We start from the raw sequence: 20,010 nt of genomic DNA, 5'->3' as shown, positions 1-20,010 counted from the left end.
CAAAAACAAAACACTTACTGATTCAAACAAATCCCCAACTATTCAAACAAATTGGCTTCAAAATCAAACCCCTAATTATTCAACCAAAAAATTCATACAAATCGAACCCCCGTTCAAATTTTGGACCAATTTCAAACCCTCATTTATACTCCTTGATAATGAGATTATCTAGAGTCTTGACATAGAAAGGCCTACTTACACTAATCTTAACAGCAGGCTTGTTTCACAGTTATACTTGTTTAATAGTAGAATGAACTTATTTTTGCTTGAATTTAGTTGATTGTGTCTGTTATGAATGTAGTTTATATAATGAACATATGGATACTATTACCTGATTCTGAAATTTGAAATTTGAAATTTGAAACAAACAATTGCTTTAATAATCTACAATCAATGGTAGATTCATAGGTGATTAGAGTACTAATCAAAAAGATTAACAAAAGAATCTACCAACAGTAGAAGACAGTAAAAAATATCCAAATCTGTTAGAACTAAAACAATCTGTCAGAATAAAATCTGTTAGACCACCACCAGCTAATACACCATAATATCCAAATCTTAGAATCCACTCCAGCATTAACATCCTTAGGTACCACATCACCTCTGTGCATCAAAGAGCAAGCCATGTACTTCCCATGACGAGGGTCACACTTCGCCATCATGGATGAGGGCTCAAATGCACTATTGGTAATTTCAGAGACAGATAGTTGTTCATGGTAGGCCTTTTCAGCAGATATAACTGGAGCATAAGAAGAAAGCATGAAATGGATACGTGGATATGGAACCAAGTTAGTTTGGAACTCTGTGACATCCACATTGAGGGATCCATCAAAACAGAGTGAAACAGTTAGAGAAGAAATGACATACAAGATCTCCTTATTTAAATGCAAAATTTGTTCGTTTAAGCCATAATCATGAGAGGCACTATACAATACAAACTTATAATCCTTCCAGTTTCTACCTACAATAATCCCAATCAACAGTCACATCACCTTAATACTTCCAACATAATTTCAGAATCAGGTAATAGTATCCATATGTTCATTATATAAACCACATTCATAACAGACACAATCAGCTAAATTCAAGCAAAAATAAGTTCATTCTACTATTAAACAAGCATACCTGTGAAACAAGCCTGCTGTTAAGATTAGTGTAAGTAGGCCTTTCTATGTCAAGACTCTAGATAACCTCATTATCAAGGAGTATAAATGAGGGTTTGAAATTGGTCCAAAATTTGAATGGGGGTTTGATTTGTATGAATTTTTCGGCTGAATAATTAGGGGTTTGATTTTGAAGCCAATTTGTTTGAATAGTTGGGGATTTGTTTGAATCAGTAAGTGTTTTGTTTTTGGAGACTAAAATGGTGATCTTTTGAAATATCGAAATATCGTGTTTAAACCTTAAGGTTGGTTCCTGATATCAGTTTGGATGATCTAACGATCTAACGACCCAGAGTTGGCTGTCCAAAAGTTTGGCTAGGGAGACATAAATTTCACAGACAGCCATCCCAAAAAATACTCACTAAAGGCTTATGGTTTGGCTTTAAAGGTTTATGGTTTGGCATATTAGCAGTTCTGACAAACAATAAGGCCCTGTTTGGTAGCCTGTATTGCCCAACCCATTCATGGGTTAGGGTGCACTATCCCGATTTTTATGTTTGGTTCCTATTTTTTTGAGCCCAAGCCTTAGAGACCTTAAGCTACTAGTTGGTTGGCCCAACCACAAAAGTATGAATAACGGTATCCATTGGAAAAGGTTGGATTTCAATCTACATCATAATAAATAAGAAAAGGACCGAAAAAAAAAAAAAAAAAAAAAAGAAAACAGCCCTACTCTCTTCTTTCTTCACCACTTCAACAATTTTCCCCCCCCACCACCACCACCACCATCTTCTCTCCACACCTTGCTTCTCTTACTTAAACAAAAATGAAAAGTGCAATATCTCAAAGCAAAACCCACCGTTTTTTCATTACAAAAATCTCCATTTTATCAAATTTGAACATCTCTCTACTCACATCATCTCTTGATTTCTCCAATTTTGAAGATACAAAATGAAACCCACTTGATTTTTGCGATTTCCAAATTGTTGCTACTAAAGAAGTTTATGTAATATTTCTTTGTAAATTTCTTTCAAGAAAATAGAAATATATATGTGGTTGTTTTGGTATATTAATTTGGGAGTTTGATTAACAATCTGTTTTAAGATTCACTTTGTATTGGGTTTTCTATTTGAAGTTTTTCATGATTATTTTGTGTGACTTGGGGTGCAATAACTTTTAAGAAGAGTAGGCAAGAACCAAACAACTTGTGTTATTGATCATCTCTGGGACATGAACCACGAGAATTGGATACTCTAAATTTGGCTAAGTACCACCTAGTACAGCATAAGTTGTTACTGCCAAACAGAGCCTAAGGGAGTCTACAGTTAAGGGAGCTGAACTGCTGAACCTGCTGAACTTACAGCAGTTCAGACAAACAATGTAAGGGTGCGATCCCTTGTAACTTTAATGACCTATCCAGTTGTAATAGATTTTGACGACCTATCAAGTTGTCCTTTGAAAATAATGGAAAGAGCAATTGCACGTACTTGTTTCTTCTCTCACTAGTGTTCCGATTAATTTTTTGTTTACTATTTTAAAATCTTTATATTTTTGGTATGTACTAATTCAACTTGTTTCTAAAATTTGAAATTCTGAATAGCCCATCTAAGCAGTTACTAGTACTAGTTCCAACCCAGAAATGCATTTCAAATGAAGTGAGCTTTCGATATACTTGAGTATTAATTGTTTGCTATCAGCTGACATTAGCATCACAAAAATTGCTTGACCTCGAGGCCCACTTCCAATCCCAGTTTTGGAATTTGTCAGAATGTCGATATACCCATCTCATTTTATAAATGTCAGAAATGCAAACACACAAGCAAAACAAGCCCCAGAGAGCTCTTCTTTCAGTTTCTTGTCTCAGCTCAAAAAGGAATGAAAAAAAATGATATTCGGGGCTTTGTTTCTTTGGCTTGTTTGTTTGGTTTACTTCACCCAGGTTTGAATTCTCAAATATATATTTTCCCTTCTCATTTCGGAATGTTAGGATTTTTTTTCCATCCTTGTTTCGTGGGTTGTTTATTATCAGAACTGCTGCTGCACAAAGCTGTCAGAACTGTTGAACTGCTGCAGGCCTTGTGATTTTCCACTGCTTGTAACAACTGATTCCAGCAAACCTGAAAGTCACACGCAAACAACAAAATAGGAGGGCGCTCAGACCAAATAAGGGGAAGACTAGCAGCAAAAAAAATTCTTACAGAGTCGCACAATGTTTAAATTTCAGGATTACTGTCATATCAGCTTGTGTAAGTAATGACTATATAATCTCCATCAATGAAAAAACAAGCTACTTTCGGAAGGTCCACAGAACTGATCAATAACACATAACGAAATAATGATGAGAAAAATACAACATTATGTTAAAACTACTGAGATAGTACTAATTAGATTACAATAGCACACAAACTACTGAGCTACTAGCTTTTAATTTGAATCAAATCTTGGAACATTATGACTCATTTCTCTAACATTACGACTCGTAGGGTCTGCATCCTTGATGATCCAGACAAACAGAGACGCACAGAAAAATACCAAAATCACTTTCATATATCAAGCTATCAAGTAGAGGATAAAAAAAATACCAAAATGCAACCTAGGAGTAATTAATAACAAAAATAACTACCAAACGAACCAATAACAAATCTAGGATCGTAACGACGATGACATACATATCAAGCTAAAGCATACTGTATGACTACATTTAAGTTTCATAACAAGTCAGATGAAACATCGATCATACCGTAATATCACCATAGTAGTGAAACTTCATCAAAATAGTACGTTGAAACACAAATCAATTCCAACATTTTATCAACAACTCATAAAATGTTCACAAATACATCAAAACCAACCGTGTAACTTTAGATAGCAGAAATGGATTATTAGTTTTTTACCTCTTCAAGCATTCTGTCAAGAGTTCTCATCAACTGAACCAAAGTCCTAACCATTTTACAAGCATAACTCTTAAAAACCCAATTATTCACATCGATCATTTAGTAAAAACCCAAACAGCTAGCAACCAAACACAAACTAAAACAACAAGTAATTAGCAAGAACCGCATGTATCAATTAAAAAAAAAATGAACAAATATTTCAAAATTTTCAAAAGTACATACCTTGTGAGAATCAATAATGGGGGTTTTGGGTTCTTCAAATCGAATTTTAAGATGGGTTCTTCAAATTTGGGTGTTGAAAATCGAAAATAAGGGGTTTTGGGATCTTTTGATTTCAAATTTGGGTACATGAAACTGAATAGTTGGTTGGAGGAGAGGCGTTTGTTTAGGGTTCGGTTTGATTTTGATTTTTGATAATTAAAATGGAAATTTTCAGTTTCTGGAGAGAGAGAAAGAGTGAGAAGGTAAGGGTTTTTTATCGCAGAATAGAAATGAAATTTCATTTTTTTAATCTTGATCTGGATTTGTTTTGATCCAATGGCAGAAATGTTGCTGTTTGGATGCTGTCTGCGAAATTTATGTCTCCCTAGCCAAACATAGTAGGCTTTTGCACATAAAAAGAAATACTATATTATAATGTATGAGTTTAATTTGTATAAATGTAATATAACATTGAATTTTATATATCAAAATCATAATAATCGGTTCTGGTTTTGGTTCGGTTATCCATGGGTTTTTAACTATTCGTATCTACGATTTCAGTTATTTATTGGTTCGGTTCTTAAAGACCCGTTTTAAATGGGTCTAACATTAAACATTCGGTTTCGATTCCAAGTAATCGGGTACCCATTGGCAATGTTATCAGATCCGGCCCGGACCTCAACCTGGCAAAAGGACTGGATCACCGGGTTGGCAGTCCAACCAGTGTATTGGATTGGGTTAATGGGTTGAACCGCATGAAGTATTATGTGTATATTTTAATAAATTATTCAATGTGTACATTAGTAAGACTCAACGGGCGAAGCGGCAAATCTATTAGGTGCCCAAAAGTGAGAACAGGATTCAGCTCCCACTAGTTGCTGAAATTGGCTTTTGAATTTCTAACTAGCTTTAAACTGGGTTAGTGGCTCATCACTGGTTGGACCGTCCGATTTAGCTGGGTTTGACAAAAACCGCCCGGTTTAACTGGTTTAGTACTGGGTCAAAAGCATAAACAATCTAATAATAGACCCAGCCCGGTTAAGAGGCCGGTTCGACGGTTTACCAGGTCAAACTGCTAAGCCAGGCCGAGTCTGATAACACTGCCCATTGGCACCCCTAGTTCCACCTATGTTGTTTAACTAACATAAAGAATATGTCGTTGCTAAGAACATTAATGGTGGTTTAAAAGAAGAAGGTATGCAAGTTCCTAGTTTCTCTCCCATGAATCGATGTCCAATTTCAATTCCGACAGCTACAGGGATGGTGTTTCCCCTCTCCAAAATAAGTCACTTTTATAGCCCTAGTTGCTATGAAAAATTACCTGATGTTGATAGGGATGCTGGTGTAGTTTCTTCTGTCCCTTCCAGTGATTGTCTAAGATGCGAGGAGTGTGGAAATTCTTATGATTCTTATGGTTCAGAGCATTGGTGTTCATGTTGGGAACCACAACCTCAACAAGGTATTACTAAACCGTATCTCCCTGGTGATTTTTTAGATATTTTTGCATAAAAAGATATCATCATCCCCACAAATATCTGAGGTATGGATATTTTTTGTTTTTTGTTTTTTTTTAATATCTTTGTGGACACTACTATAGAGCCTTGGGAGGGATGGCGTTTTAAGTTGTTTTGAGATCTAACAAGATGATGATGAGCACGAAAATGCATATATATCAACTTTGTCTCCTTATGTGGATCCTATTCGGGCTGGTTTTCCTGCTAGTTATGACCACCATATCGAGCCAGCGACTAGACAATCTCAATTGCACAATTACATTTTATGTGGTTGGTTGGTGCTTGTTCTATGATGCCAAGATAAATATGTTGGAGATATAGGAGGTTTCATTTTGCGGTTTTGTATAATCTGCAAGCACATCAGATAAGATACTTTGTGCTATTGATTTTCAGTCAAGAAAGTTGCTACAATAGAAGATATCGAGACAGGATACACAGTCAACTTGCAAGTCAGGGAGATGTCTCAGGGGCTACTCATTCATTGTGCAAGCTTTTAATAGAGTTGTTGATTTATAATCTCGAGGATGAGATTTTCAAAGCTGGGGAGAATGATGTAATATGCGTATTAGGGTGTTTGGTAATTTCATTATTTTTTATGTTTCAGGTTATGTTGGTCCAAGTCCAAATCCAGGTTCAGGCCCATTCGGCTTAGGTTAGGTTTGAGGAGGTTAAGATTTAGTATAAATAGAATAGGTGCCTCTATTGTAACAAATCAAAAATCAAAGATATTTTTATCTTCTATTCCCATTAGGATACGTGCACATCCAGCTAATAGAAAGGGCATACGTTCACGCCACTACGCTACGCAGCCTTCTTTATCAATAGTAGTGCCTGCCTGGTCCCTTGTCCTTGCTCAAGGACAAAAACTAACTGCGGGCGATACTCAGAGCTGCGGACTTCAGCCTTAATTAAGTCCTACCTCCGCTCTAAGAACTACCTAGCTCATATTTTGAAAGGGCTGCCCTTACCTTAGCCCATGCCTTCCTTGCGGCAGGAAGAGAGGACTTGGTCTCCCCTCCTTATTCAACTACTAGCACAGGAAGGGTCTATCCAAGTCCTCCCACTTGGGGACTCCCATGGAAGATATGAATCTACTAAATCTGACCCTTATACCTTGCCTACGGGGACGTTGCACTTGATGCTTTCATTGCCTGTCAAGACTCTCTACAGACAGAGCAACTTCGGCGATACGCTGCTTTCTCGTAGTTGTTCAGGAGTCTCGCGATGATTCTGTTTCATCAGATTTCACTTCAACTTACCCTCGTGCTAGCCCAAGAACTGGTGGAATTGAACCAATATCTGGTGGAACCTCTTTGGCAACAACGTATACTTATTATACTGGAATCCGTATCAGCGCTTTCGATGACGAGGTGTATCAAAGTTTCCCGGGCCCCAAAATGATATCAAAGTTTTCTATGGCTAATTCAAAGAATCGAACCTATGAATTTGCCAATTATGAGTTGGGCGCTTTAACCATTCAGCCATGGATGCAACACAGAGAGAATCGTCAATCTTAGCGAATGAGTTTTGGTATTCCTTCTCGAGCTTCTATTTCTTCCGTTAAAGCAGATTCGGGAACAGATGGAATAGGAGGACGTGTTTCCAGAACGAACAAGATACGGATTGAGAAGGGGGAGTTAGCAAAGTTAGACAAGATTGGAACGGGCATAGGAACATGTATTGATGTACCAGATCAGCTAATGCTCCCAGGTTGATGCGATGTATTCCACCAGTTGACTGGAGACTTTATTATTGGTATATCGATCGGTCCAGCACGGATTGAAATAGGAACCGGTTCGACAGGAAGCTTTTGAAAACGCAGTGCACCCAGGTAAATAGGGAACGAGATGAATACGGAGGTTAAACGAGCATCCCACACCCGAAAGGTGCCCCACATAGGTCTTCCCAGAAACCCCCAGTCACTAAGGTAAACAACGAGAAAAAGCACCCATTTCTATACCGGTTCCGAAGAGCTAAGAAAAGGGGATGTTTTGTTAATAGGAACAAGGAACTGTTTATAGCGTTGCGATATAAACTAGTATACTCATCCGAGCGCAGGAACATGTACATACGGAATAACGAGAATTTCCACCTTGTTGAAGATCTGGTGGTGCTACCTGAAGACTTAAATGAATAGCCATCGCTGTTAAGAACAACCGAGATCCAATGAGAATTTGCGCGTAGCTTCTGGTCTTTGACATAAAGAAAGAAAGTTGTAATAACGAAACGGACATGTGAAAATTGGGACCTAGCTAGTGGAACAAGAAAGACATGGATGTATATTCAATCCGCAATCAAAGGATTTCGCATGCTTACAAAAAAATAAGGAATTACCCTTGCTTTGTTTTCGCTCCGCTCGTGCGTGGCACTCCTTGCTTGCGGAGCGGCATACCGGAAAAAGAAGGATTTACTTTCCATATGGTTATCAGCCTGAAGATTCACAAAGGAAAAGGATAAAACCATATCTCACTGAAGAATCTGACTGAATGAGGAAGAGCTCTTTATGTGGTCTCACTTTACCACCATCTGAAATGCGCAAAACTTCGATTGGTGGAAGCCAGTCCATGAAGATTCTCCCTTTTCTTACGTGCAATTCCCCTCTTTCGGTAAGCATCCAGTATCTCAGCAAATGAACATTTCTCTAAGCTTATCTTGTAGCTTATACGTCGTTTGAAAGCTGCTCCAAGGATCCAACGAATAGCTAAGGTTTGTTGACGATCCCTGGCTACAATCCCAGGGACATCATAAATAGTACCTGCGACTCCTACTTTTTCCACTTCGCATATGGGCTTTATATGCTCTACGGAGTCAACCATAAGTTTGATTACATCGCGTTCAGTTCGAGCTGGGCGATGAAAAGTTTGATAAACAATAGCACGAACTCTCGTTCTTTTACCTTCTTTCATGCGAAAGTTGACCAACTTCTTGATCAATTATTTTTGCTCACCATCCAAGCCCCCCATATAACTGAGAATTTCCGAGCAATTGGAAGCCGCTTTCGATGACGAGGCCGATAAATTGATATTACGCAATCGTGACTGTCCATCTTTCTCAGCCAACTCCCCTGTTTCCATCTTTCAGAGTCCCATCATAGCTGGAAACTCGGTGCTAATTACATTACGGGCCTCGCAAGAAGCTCGCTTCTCTTTTCTAAAGATAGACTCGAAGAAACCAGTTACGGCGAAAGAAGGTTCCTCCGAAGATGAGCCTTGCCTAAGAAGGCATTCAACTCATCTCATATATGATAAAAGAAAGGGTTTGTTTCATAGTTGCCCGTCGACTGAGAGAAGGACCGTCTCAGACCAAGGCTCTTAGTATGACGGTGCACTGCAATAACTATCGTGTACCCTTCGTTCTGATGGACAATGGCTCGAGAGTGAACGTATGCCCACTCAATACGGAAAAAGCAATCTGAATTACAACCGAAAAGGCAACTAAAGAAAATGGACTGAGCAAAATATAAAAATCTTGACAGTTAGGTGAATAAAAAAATGAGTTGAGTCGCGAACTGAACGGATCTATAGTTAGTCCGCTTCGCTGTCGGGAAGGGGATTTCTGCTAGATGGAGAGAGAATGTCCGGCCAGAACGTATCTATGAGAGGGCTGAACCTTATGTGTTAAGCAAGTTAACTCGCCAGTCTGAAGGCAGGTTGGCGAACTTGTAGCTGTGGTAGAGAACCGGTCCGATCAGTCTTACGGCTAGCCCCCCTCTTGCTCTCCCCTTCGTCTTTCTCAGCAACAACCACGTGGCAGATCGCCATAGCACCCGGGGACCCTTGGTCTGGACCTGGGCCGTGGTAGACGATAGCCAGGTTAAAGACAAACATCAAGAAAACGAGTATGATCATCGATAGCCGCTAGCTTCAAATGAATAAGCCATGTGTGTCGTGTATCAATCATTTCATTAGCCGCAGGTCTTGTCTCCCGCTATAGGTATAGGAATCATTAGCTTTTGAATTCAAGGTGTTTGGCGACAGGTCAATTTATGTATCAGGAAGGTGGGAGAAAAAGGCTTAGAAGGATAATTGCAAACATGCTCTGTGCTGCGCCAAGTAAAGACTAGCCAATGTTCGCTTCACTGACGTCCCATCGTTTTATGCTTACTAGTCCAGTTCCATATCTAGCCAATAACTTCACCCTTCCTTTCTTGGGCTTTCTCTTGAATAGAAGACCTCGGGAAAGCTAGTTGCCTTAGTGGGTACGTAGATGTTAGCATTGAAGGAAGAAACCGTGTTCTAGGCCATAAATGACCATAAACTAATAGGCGTGGGAACAATGGGTAGCTCGCTTTGAAAAATTAAAAAGTAAGCAGTGGGGAAAAGAGATTGACTAATTCGAACATAAAGGGCGGGGGTCTAGATCCAATCCAATAAGAAGGTTTGAGCCGAGTCTGGGATCTCTCCCAATAGACCTGAACTACTTGACCAAGAAAAATAGATATAAGGTACTATACGAATCTACTTCCGAGACTGCCTCTCGGAATTGTTGAAGCGGTTACTTAGGGGAGAGAAGTAAGAGCTTAAAAAGTTTATACTCGCTAGGGAAATCCGCCGGAGGAGAACTGCACTTCGACATCTTTTTTATTTCAAATACTTTTGGAAGACTTATAGTACGAATCTTAGATCTTGCCCTCGCTTCGACCTAGCCCTTACTTTGTATTCCGTCATCCTTCCTATGTAAGGGAAAGGCTTTTAATTAAGGCCTATTCCCATGATAATGATATCATTAATATCATAGGTATATTTACTACCAGCATAGAAGTCATTTTCTTCTTTTTAGGGATGGGTGCTAAGTTGTCTCACTCGCTTTGAGAAACGATGTGCGCTACACCGCTAGCCTTGCCATCGGAATATCAGCTTACCAGGACAGATGCCCCTTTCTTCTTTTAAGCTTAATAAGATTAAGATTTTGAACTACAGCCTTAGCTCTAGCGGAGACTTCAGACTTTGGCCTTTGTTGACCAGATCTCATGAGTTCTAATAAATGGCACGTCAGAGCTCCCCACTCCATTATTTTCCGCTTGATTCCGAAGACCAAACAAATCAAAGATATTTTTATTCGTATCGATAGAACCAGTTGTATGCCACATACATGGCTCGAATCCCGACTTCCTGTTACCGGATAGGCATCCTGAGGGACCTAACTAAGTTCCCCTCTGGACCTGATAGAAGAGAAGGTTCGCGACCCGATCTCCTGCATAGATTCTCAATCAATATGCCTTTTTGAAGGAATTGGTCCATTCCCTGGCCAATATTGGGTAAGCCAAGGGTTGCGTTCACGGATCAAATAATTTATTATATGATATTACCGATCCCGATGATCTGCATACGATGTCTAAGCGCTAGGAGAAGGAAGGGGACAATAACACCGCTCGCTTCGCTTTGAACAAAAAACAAAATAAATCATCGCAACCAAAAGGTTCTCCTTTTGTATTGAAATCCGTTTTTACCTCGCTTTCGCAAGTCTTTTTTAGAATCGAAGCCTTAGGGCTGGGGTGGTAACGAATGGATCATACTCAAGCCGAGGTTGAGCAAATCGTTGGTAGATTGATATGATATCAAAAAGTGGCTCCCACTCTCAGAATTGAATCAAAGATAGTGACCTGTGCTCAAAGAGGTGTCACAATGACATTGTTCCTGCTGAAATTGAAAACTAAGCATGGGCCTTGCGCATGGGGAATCGCCTTAATGCAGCACTTCCCAAGAGGTAGATCGATATTGAGGTGCAATTCCAGAAAAAAAGAATAAGTGGCTGGTGGCCCGCCCTACAAGTGATAGGCGTGAACCTCAAGTTAGTCTTGTATTCAAATTGGTAGTTCAGGGATTCACAGGTTCCCTTGGCCTGGCTGATCTCCCCCCCAAAAGAATCAAGGATAACAGACAAGAAAAGGGTATAACAAACTATATTTCGTAATCGGGCCAATCAGTCCTTTCTCAAGGCTTTCCGAGATTGTTAGGAGAAGGGCCCCTCTTCAACGGGTAGGTTCGCTTAAGCATGTCGAGGTCGGTGTGGAAACCACTTTATGTAGGCTCCAGTCAGTTGTCGTTGAATCTGGGCGAGGCTGTGGACCCGCGGCTACATGTCTACTCTTCGTAGATCTCCTGAGCGAGACAAACCTCGGGTTGCCGTGTGAACACCCTTCCTTGATTCCATTATTTGTTGCATTTCCACCAGAAAGGGAAGAAGGTGAGGCCTACTTTTATTGATTGGATTCTCAACCAGTTGGATGAGAAGATTATGGAAAGGTTCACCAAGCCCGAGATCTTCGATCTTTTAGTTTATGCCTAAAAGCGGATACGAAGACAGTTGCCTTTACTACCATGCTTTCCGTGGTCGTGCTCAGTCTTTTTCTAAGCTTTTCCGTCACTGCAAAAGGTCTTTTGTATTGATGGTTAGCTGTGGGGCTAGGAAAGAAAAGATAAATTTTAGGAAGATGAGGTTTACTCAGTATCCAAAGCCTTATTTCTGTGGCTTTAATAATAATTAAAGTGAAAGCGTGACGATCATTAAATAACTCAAGCAAGGTCTCATATATAAGAAGACTTGCCCTTTTTTGTTATGGAACCAGCGATTGATAGTTGAAATCCCAAAGGATTGGTCGAACTACAATAAGCAGTAGTACGTAAGGGCTGACTTGTTTCAACATTTTAAAGACTTAGATCTCTCATACCATAACATAAGCAAAATCTTTCCTTTGACCCTTGGTCTACTCCTAAGATCTGTCCTAAGGTGGGAAGCGATACATCAATGAATGAAAAGAAAGAAAGAATGAAGCGACTTCTTCATAATTTAATAATAAGAAGTGGGACCTACCCGCTATTCTTCGGAAGGAAGGGGTATCCGTCACTCTCCTCAACGGAGGAACCCGCCTTTGATTCGCTGCCTCTAGTGCCCTCCCCCCCAAAAAAATATCAATCTAGGTTCGATCCAAGTCCAGATCAGATCCTGAATCCTTTCTTGCCATCGGCCGAAGCCTGTTGTGCTGACCAGAAGAGTTAAGGTCAACCGGAGAACCCTTAGAGAGAGACTCGGGAGCTAATGAGCTGCCAACAAAGAAAAAATTGGCATCCTCAGATGGTCGAGGCAAGCTTTTTTCATTACAGATCCTATTATACTTCCAGACCTAGGTTCACAAATGCTGGCTAAGCAGATCCAGGCCCTGGTCTTAGGATCCCCATCTGCTGCATTCGCGCCTGGAATAAGCTCCGGGAAAGCGCCCTTCCAACAAGCTAAGGAATGGGAGCGGGCGATAAGTAATCGCCATCCTCGGCCAAACCTAGGGCATCAACCGCCATCACAGATAACAAAAAAGCAAAACCCGACAGGCACTTTAGAGTTCGTGCTTCATTTTGAAGCAGATTCTTATCATCTCAGCTTTTGTCCGTCATGGAAAATAAAAAGAAAGTTCCTCTTTTATATTTTGAAAGGGCTTCCCTTACCTTAGCCCATGCCTTCCTTGCAGCAGGAAGAGAGGACTTGGTCTCCCCTCCTTATTCAACTACTAGCACAGGAAGGGTCTATCCAAGTCCTCCCGCTTGGGGACTCCCATGGAAGATATGAATCTACTAAATCAAAGATATTTTTATCAATAGTTTCACTACCTTAGTAGTTGCCTCTATTAGTTTTTAGGTTTTTGGTTTATGAAAGATTGTTTTCATGAGTGATTTTTAATGAAATTATATTATGGAGTGAATTGTTCATTGATTGAAGCTTCCACCAATCATAGTTCACATCAATATCTCAAGTTTGAAAAACATGCACAAAATTTTGGTTTGCGCACATGACTGTTACAAAGATAACTTTTACTTGGGTGAATAGTCATTGCATAGCCATAATCAACAGGATACCTCAGACGCTATCCGTCTGATGTCTTCGGCATGTAACTACCTGTGTAATGGGTTCTCGATTTAAATCTAGCATAAGAAATTTTGTCATTATAATTATGCACCCTGACACTCACACAATGGCACTGTGTCGAGCACACCAGAAATGGTAGTTATTTGGAAAACTAAACCATTAAACAGGCTAATCACAGCACCACTGCTCCAGGCAACCAACAGCACAATCAAATACATAATAATATAGAATTGAGAGAGTAAATTCTAGGTCTAAGTGTCCAACTATCAAAACAAATTACAGAAGAGTTCCTTGAACTAGTCTCTATGGAACATAGTACCGCAGATAAATAGACAAGAAAGCATGCGGTCTTCAAGTTCTACACTAAGAATCTCAGAAAGAACGGACCAAGATCAATTTTAAGTTTATGCCTGGAGTGCTACCAGTACCAACCATTAAAGAACTTCATCCAATATATGGACTTAATCTTTGTGGTGCATTAAGTATCAAACTTAACTAAATAGCTCAAAACATGATAACTATTTAACTAGTCATGAGTATTGTTTGAGAAGTCTCGGGATGGGAATCAAACCTCAGAAGGGTTTCTTGGCATAGGAAAGCAAATCATGCACACCACCTTCAGCCTGTGCTGCGCCTGTACGAACCTGTTAAGTACAATGAAAACATATTAGAGTCAACTAGTCAACATTCATGAGAGAGGGAGATTTTGAATGCAGAGTTTCAATCATTAAGGGAGGAAAAAAAAGTCGAACTACAGATCTAAGTAGCATAAAAGAAAAATAGTTGGAAAGTACTTCCTCTGGAGACATAACTACACATTCAAATACCAGTTCATGCCAAGATTAGGCAGAAGTTAATGAACCAATTTGGAAAGTACAGGTTGAAAAAAGCAATAACACTGAAAAGTGAAAACTCGTGTAAAAGAAAGTGAATTGTGAAGCCAACATACAGCACCATGCACCACACCCTAAAACTCCCTCTCAAAGTCTTTAACACTATGTTGGCAACTTGGTATCATCCCATTTTCCAATAATTTCTACATAGGTAGATCTCATATTAGGGTTGTTATGCACTTTTTACCAAGTTAGACTTAAACACAATCAAAAGTTCATAACTACCATAATACAGTCTTACTTCACTTTTTAGTACTAATTTCCTAGTTCTATTGAGGTACTTGATTTTGGACTCCTTGACTACCGTGTCTAACACACCCTCTGCAACAAAATATTTTGGCCTCAAGACTTTATGTCTTTATCAACCATCAATCACTTTCTCTTACTTGTAATACTTGATAATTTTTTATAATTATTAACTGTGCAGTTATAATCAACCAACAATCACTCGGTAATTCTTTTGCAAGCAACTAAGAACTACTATTTTCTTTGCAAGCAAGGAAGAAGTACAATTCTCAATTAAAAGGAAAGGTACTGAACCTGTGCATACAAGTAGATTTAAGGTTATTTTGCTCGGTACATCAACCATGTCAATGAGATTGTAAAATGTAAAATAAAAGTATAAAACCAATATTGATACCACAAAAAAAAAGGTAAACAAATAATAAACAGTTAATGGAACATACCTCCAGCCGTAGTACACTTGACTGTAAAAGCTTGTGAGCTGATTCAACGGAGGGTGCACCAAGATCCTGGAATCCTTGTTTGACAGCTTGCATTGTGTATGGAATAAATTTCAACACAGAACCTTTATCTGCCACAGCCCCAACAACTCCCTGAGCAACCTTAAGCTTTGATGTATCTCCCAAGTACCGTGCATCACTACCTTTTGTCATAGCCTCTAGAGACCCCATGCCTCTGTACTTCTTTACTCGATGACCACCCTGGTTGAAGAATGGCATGTCAAGAAATATCATGATGATTTGAACAGATTACCAATAAAATGATTTACATTTTAATAGTGTGAAAGGTGGACCGCCTCTCTAGTTTAGTATAACAAAGTTCCTTACCGAATTGAATATTAGTAAAGACGATGTCAAAAGTAAAACTCGTCCTACTTATCAGCGAGAAGGCATTGGTGAACACAAACACATAGGCCTAACATGTTCAATCACAGAAGTAGATGACTGAATGAAAGCTAATACACATAAACCTGTTATATGTCAGTATCTTGTCAGATTACAGTCTGAGTAGTTTTACACACAAAAAAGGAGGGAATCATTTGCAGAGTAGACAAGCAGTGTACACCACAATGTGGAAATCATATCAGAGAAGGCAAGTGTTGTACACTGCATGTAAGTTGCACATCGTAAATGACGCTTGAACCTAAAAAAACGTGGTTTTCTTTCGATTTAATTTAAACCTGCCAAACCGTGATTAGACTAAGTTTCCTTTGCACGCCTTACTAAGGGTGGTACTGTCACAACAGTCATGCACCGACCTACACTTAAGTAAATTTATATACTCATATTTTCACAATTGACACATCCGATAACACCTCCATGAAAAACAACAAAGAAACAGATAACTCAGTGGAAAAAGACTATCTCTGAAGAATCAGTAAGCATCTTCATCAATACCTTAGCTAGACCGCCTTTGTAGATCGCTAATCTGTAACAAATCCTTTATTTTAAAAGCTACATGACCACTTTTTTTGTACACCAGTAAAATTGATATGATGCATCGCACTAATACATATCCTTAGCATATAGAATTAGATCGTCAAAATGATCATGTACCTGGCTTTCATAAACTCCAGGTGCCTCATTGCTACCAGCTAAGAAACTTCCCATCATTACGGTAGATGCACCTAGTACCAAAGCCTTAACAATGTGACCCGAGTTTGCAATACCTCCATCAGCAATCACAGGGACACCTTGTTTTGAAGCAATGGATGAAACCTTGTATACCGCGGTTGCCTAAAGAGTTTAAAACATTCAGTATTAAAATATTGAGCGTGGTCTGGTGGAAGAAAAATATGTCTACTTCATATCCACAACAGTATCCCATGATATTCCATTGATAAAAAAATTGAAAAGTTGATATTCAAGTGAGGAGGATTTTTGTCCTTGCACTTGGATACATATGTTAGAAATTTAGTAGACAAAACACAATAGGTGGGAGTGAGATAGCTTGTAATAGAAAAGATCTGGAACAAACAACAAAGAGGACTTTACCGACCCCATTAATATGGGATTAAGGCAAGGACAATAATGAGATCATAACACCGACCACTTAGAGACAAATGTTGCTGGATAAAGTCATATAATAATTACCAAAATGCATTTGAATTCATATGTTGGTTACAAAAACAACCAATTTAAAGCTACCTAATGGGCAAAGCATGAAATCTCACTCTCACACCATTTGCTCTGGAATATGCTTTTAGCATTTTGAGTACACATTTTGAGTGCAACTTGTGAACAAGTTTTCCTAAAACATATTGAGTTGAAAGAGATACAACTTGTATGTGTCTGACTGGGCATGTTAAATGTTGAACAACGCATACTAGATATAGCGAAACACAGCTTGTATGTGTCTGACACAAAGGGTGCATTCTACTTCATTTGAAGAGAACATGTAAAAATAACCTCCACCAATCCAGTATTAAGACGCTTAAAGCTACATAAGAAACTCTTAACAGTTTCTCAACATAGTTCATATCACAGTATACTAGCATTAAAGTGCAAACATTGAACATAATCAGATGGTGACGCGATATTACCTGCCCTCGCCCAACAGCACAGACCTCCTGAGTGGTACAAATAGAACCAGAACCCATCCCAACTCTCAACCCATCTGCACCAGCCTCAATCAGATTCTGAGCCTGATAAGCCGTGACGATATTCCCACCAATAACATCCAAATCAGGATATGTCCTCTTCACATACTTAATCATATCCAACTGATAAATAGAATTCCCCTGTGAACTATCTAACACCACCACATTAACCCCCGCCTTCACCAAATGTTCCAACCTCTCCTTTTCCTGCTCTCTAGTCCCAATCGCGGCTCCCACCAAAAACTTGCCATCCTTACCAACCGAAGGAGCCCCTAGTTTGGGAAACCCCCTAATCCTCTCGACATCATCACTAGTAAACAAATCCATAACTTCCCCATCCACCTCATTCACCAAAGGCAAATAATCAAGCTTATTCGCAGCTAAAAACGTAGCCGCTTGTTCAAACGAATAACTGGACAAACCTTTCAGCACCGACTTACTCATATACTCCCCCACCTTAACACTCTTATTATCACTCAGCCTCTCCCAGTCCAGCTTGGAAACAACTCCCAACAACTTGTTCGAGTCAGTAACAAAAACACAAGGCGAATCACCGAAGTCATCGACAGAGTGAATACAATCATTAAAAGACATAACAATAGGATCAGAAACAAAAGGAATTCTCCGAGACTTAACGGAACGGACTAGTCCCGCTTGATCAACCCCGTTATTATTATTATGTATAATAGCAATACCACCGAGTGCAGCCATGGAAACAGCCATGTAAGATTCAGTAACAGTGTCCATTGGTGAAGAAACACACGGGATTGATAAGTTTATGTTTTTGGTTAACTTTGTTGTTAAATTGACTGAGTCAGTTGGGAAGTCGATGTAGTGAGGTAAGAAGATGACGTCATCGTATGTGTACGAGTATGGGTTGGTTTTGCTGAAGAGTGAGGCTGATGATAGGCCGTCTTCTTCGATCTCGATTCCGTTCATGTTCATGTTCCCGGAGGCTCTGATAGATACAAACAAACTGTTTTATAGGTCAATAACAATTTGGAAATAAATAATACACACAAGTCAAGATATATGAGAAATCCCGGTAAATTTTTTTAGGGTTATATTGATATACCCCCCACCACTAGTTGCAATTAGGATTACCCCCATAAGAGCATTTGTAATGCAGGTTATAGTTTTTCCCCCCTCTATTACCGCTACCTCATCACTTTTCACCTCCCCTTTTCACCAACCCGGTGAAAAATAAGGTAAAGTTGTGCAATGCAAAGGTGATAAAAAATATTTCGGACGGGATGTTAGATTCCGTGCGGAGGTTTTGATTCGAGATGGAATGTAACATCCCGCGTCGATATTTTTTATAGGCGGGATGTAGGATGTAACATCCCGTCGATTGCTCAATATGAACAGACGCGAAACGGGCTCCATTTTTTCCTTCCTTTCCCAAAAATTCGATTTTGTAGCCTCCATTAACAACCTTTTGACACAAATTTCCATTCATAATGACTTCTCCACCCCTAACCCATCCCCACCAACCTCACCACATGAAAGCAGCATTCGATGGTTTGGAAATATTAAAATTTCCAAAAAAATGGGCAAAAAGGATCGTCGTCGAGAACGCCGTAATGTGGGGAGGAGGACTAAATTGAACTTGGGTTCAATTTTCCACAGCGTTAATGAAATCGATGAACACCCACCATTAAGCGTCAACATCGGTCCGACACACGTAGCAAATCGAGTGGCGAAGTCTCAAAATAAGTTTTGATTTTTTTTATGTTAATTATTATTATTTATGTTAGTTTATATCAAGTTTGTTGTTGTGTAATTAGTTTGAATTTGTCGCATTGTTTTAAAAAAAATAGTTTTAATTATATCGTATTGCGTGTTTGTTGAATGTAGGAAGTACACTTATGGAAAGTGCGTTGTGCACTTTCAAATGTTGTGTCGTGGTGGCGTTGTATGAAATAAAAAACGGATCCTAATTTTGTCACGGTTACCGATATTATATCTGCCACACCATTTGGGAGTTTTTTGAATTCTAATTTGGGACAAAATGATTAGGCGTTGTTGTTTGGGATAGTTGAGCGGTGGTGGCAAACTACCCACACATTCCATTTCCCATGGGGTGAGCTTGGGATTACCCCTCTTGATTTCACAATGCTCACGGATATCCCAATTGGTTATGGAGATGTCGTTCCTTTGATGAAACTTTAGAGGTTTTACTACGGCGATGAGTTTCTTTGAAGGTTTTGATTTAGTTGAAGATGATGAGCAAGACGAGTTTTTGAGATTATCGAAAGCGGTTTAAGGGAGGAGCTATAAATATGAGTTGGTTTACTTGAGATATTTGAATAGACTCGAGGAGAAGCCGAAAAGACTATCATATTGGTGAGGAGTCGATCCACGAGTATGTATGCGTGCCTTCCTCTTCTACTTTGTTGGTGCGGTATTATTTGGATATCCGATAGTTATTTACGATCGGGTGGATGGCGTATCTCCTCGGGCGTAGAGAGGATGTGGGATTATGGACCGGGTCAATCCATCTTGGCATACCTTTACCGGGCTAGACCTCATGGTTGAGACGAAAGCCGCTAAAGGCAATTTGTCAGCGGCTTTGTTTGGATTATACCGTAAGTCTTATTTATTAAGTTATTGTTTCATTTCATTTATTTATCTAATTATTAATGTTGACATGTTTATATATATATTGATATTGTATTTTATCTATTGATGACGGTATTGGTGGTA

General features: G+C 39.3%; 2 protein-coding genes, 1 long non-coding RNA gene and 1 pseudogene across 5 annotated transcripts; all 4 read right to left on the bottom strand.

Annotated features, from left to right (window-relative positions):
- Positions 1-371: 371 nt before the first annotated feature.
- On the bottom strand, positions 372-1,372 carry LOC147511342 (uncharacterized). Its single transcript, XR_015216976.1, has 2 exons — positions 1,126-1,372; positions 372-739 (listed from the first exon to the last, which is right to left on the bottom strand). It is a non-coding gene; the product is annotated as an uncharacterized LOC147511342 (long non-coding RNA).
- Positions 1,373-2,747: 1,375 nt separating this feature from the next.
- LOC147511339 (Aldolase-type TIM barrel family protein) lies at positions 2,748-18,587 on the bottom strand. Of its 2 annotated transcripts, XR_015219330.1 has the most exons (6): positions 17,248-18,309; positions 16,262-16,441; positions 15,149-15,406; positions 14,141-14,213; positions 3,998-4,067; positions 2,863-3,220 (listed from the first exon to the last, which is right to left on the bottom strand). XR_015219330.1 is itself a non-coding variant. In XM_086603056.1 (5 exons), the coding sequence occupies exons 1-4, from the start codon at positions 18,247-18,249 to the stop codon at positions 14,142-14,144; spliced, it is 1,512 nt and encodes a 503-aa protein (XP_086459182.1). In that variant the 5' UTR covers positions 18,250-18,587; the 3' UTR covers positions 2,748-3,220; position 14,141. The 2 variants fall into 2 exon arrangements, 1 of the variants encoding a protein (XP_086459182.1); XM_086603056.1 differs by lacking the exon at positions 3,998-4,067 and having other exon boundaries at positions 2,748-3,220; positions 17,248-18,587.
- LOC147511341 (putative cytochrome c biosynthesis ccmC-like mitochondrial protein) lies at positions 2,863-7,946 on the bottom strand (annotated as a pseudogene). Its single transcript, XR_015219331.1, has 3 exons — positions 4,220-7,946; positions 3,998-4,133; positions 2,863-3,220 (listed from the first exon to the last, which is right to left on the bottom strand). The product of XR_015219331.1 is annotated as a putative cytochrome c biosynthesis ccmC-like mitochondrial protein (transcript).
- On the bottom strand, positions 2,863-8,786 carry LOC147511340 (Ribosomal protein S7p/S5e family protein). The gene is given in 3 exon segments (XM_086603057.1): positions 2,863-3,220; positions 3,998-4,133; positions 4,220-8,786. A coding segment is annotated over 1 exon segment (558 nt). The 3' UTR covers positions 2,863-3,220; positions 3,998-4,133; positions 4,220-8,228.
- Positions 18,588-20,010: the final 1,423 nt, after the last annotated feature.

Source organism: Coptis chinensis, chromosome 3 (genome assembly GCF_015680905.1).
Source record: "Coptis chinensis isolate HL-2020 chromosome 3, ASM1568090v1, whole genome shotgun sequence".
Taxonomy (NCBI): domain Eukaryota; kingdom Viridiplantae; phylum Streptophyta; class Magnoliopsida; order Ranunculales; family Ranunculaceae; genus Coptis; species Coptis chinensis.
This window is presented reverse-complemented; position numbering and strand designations above follow the sequence as displayed.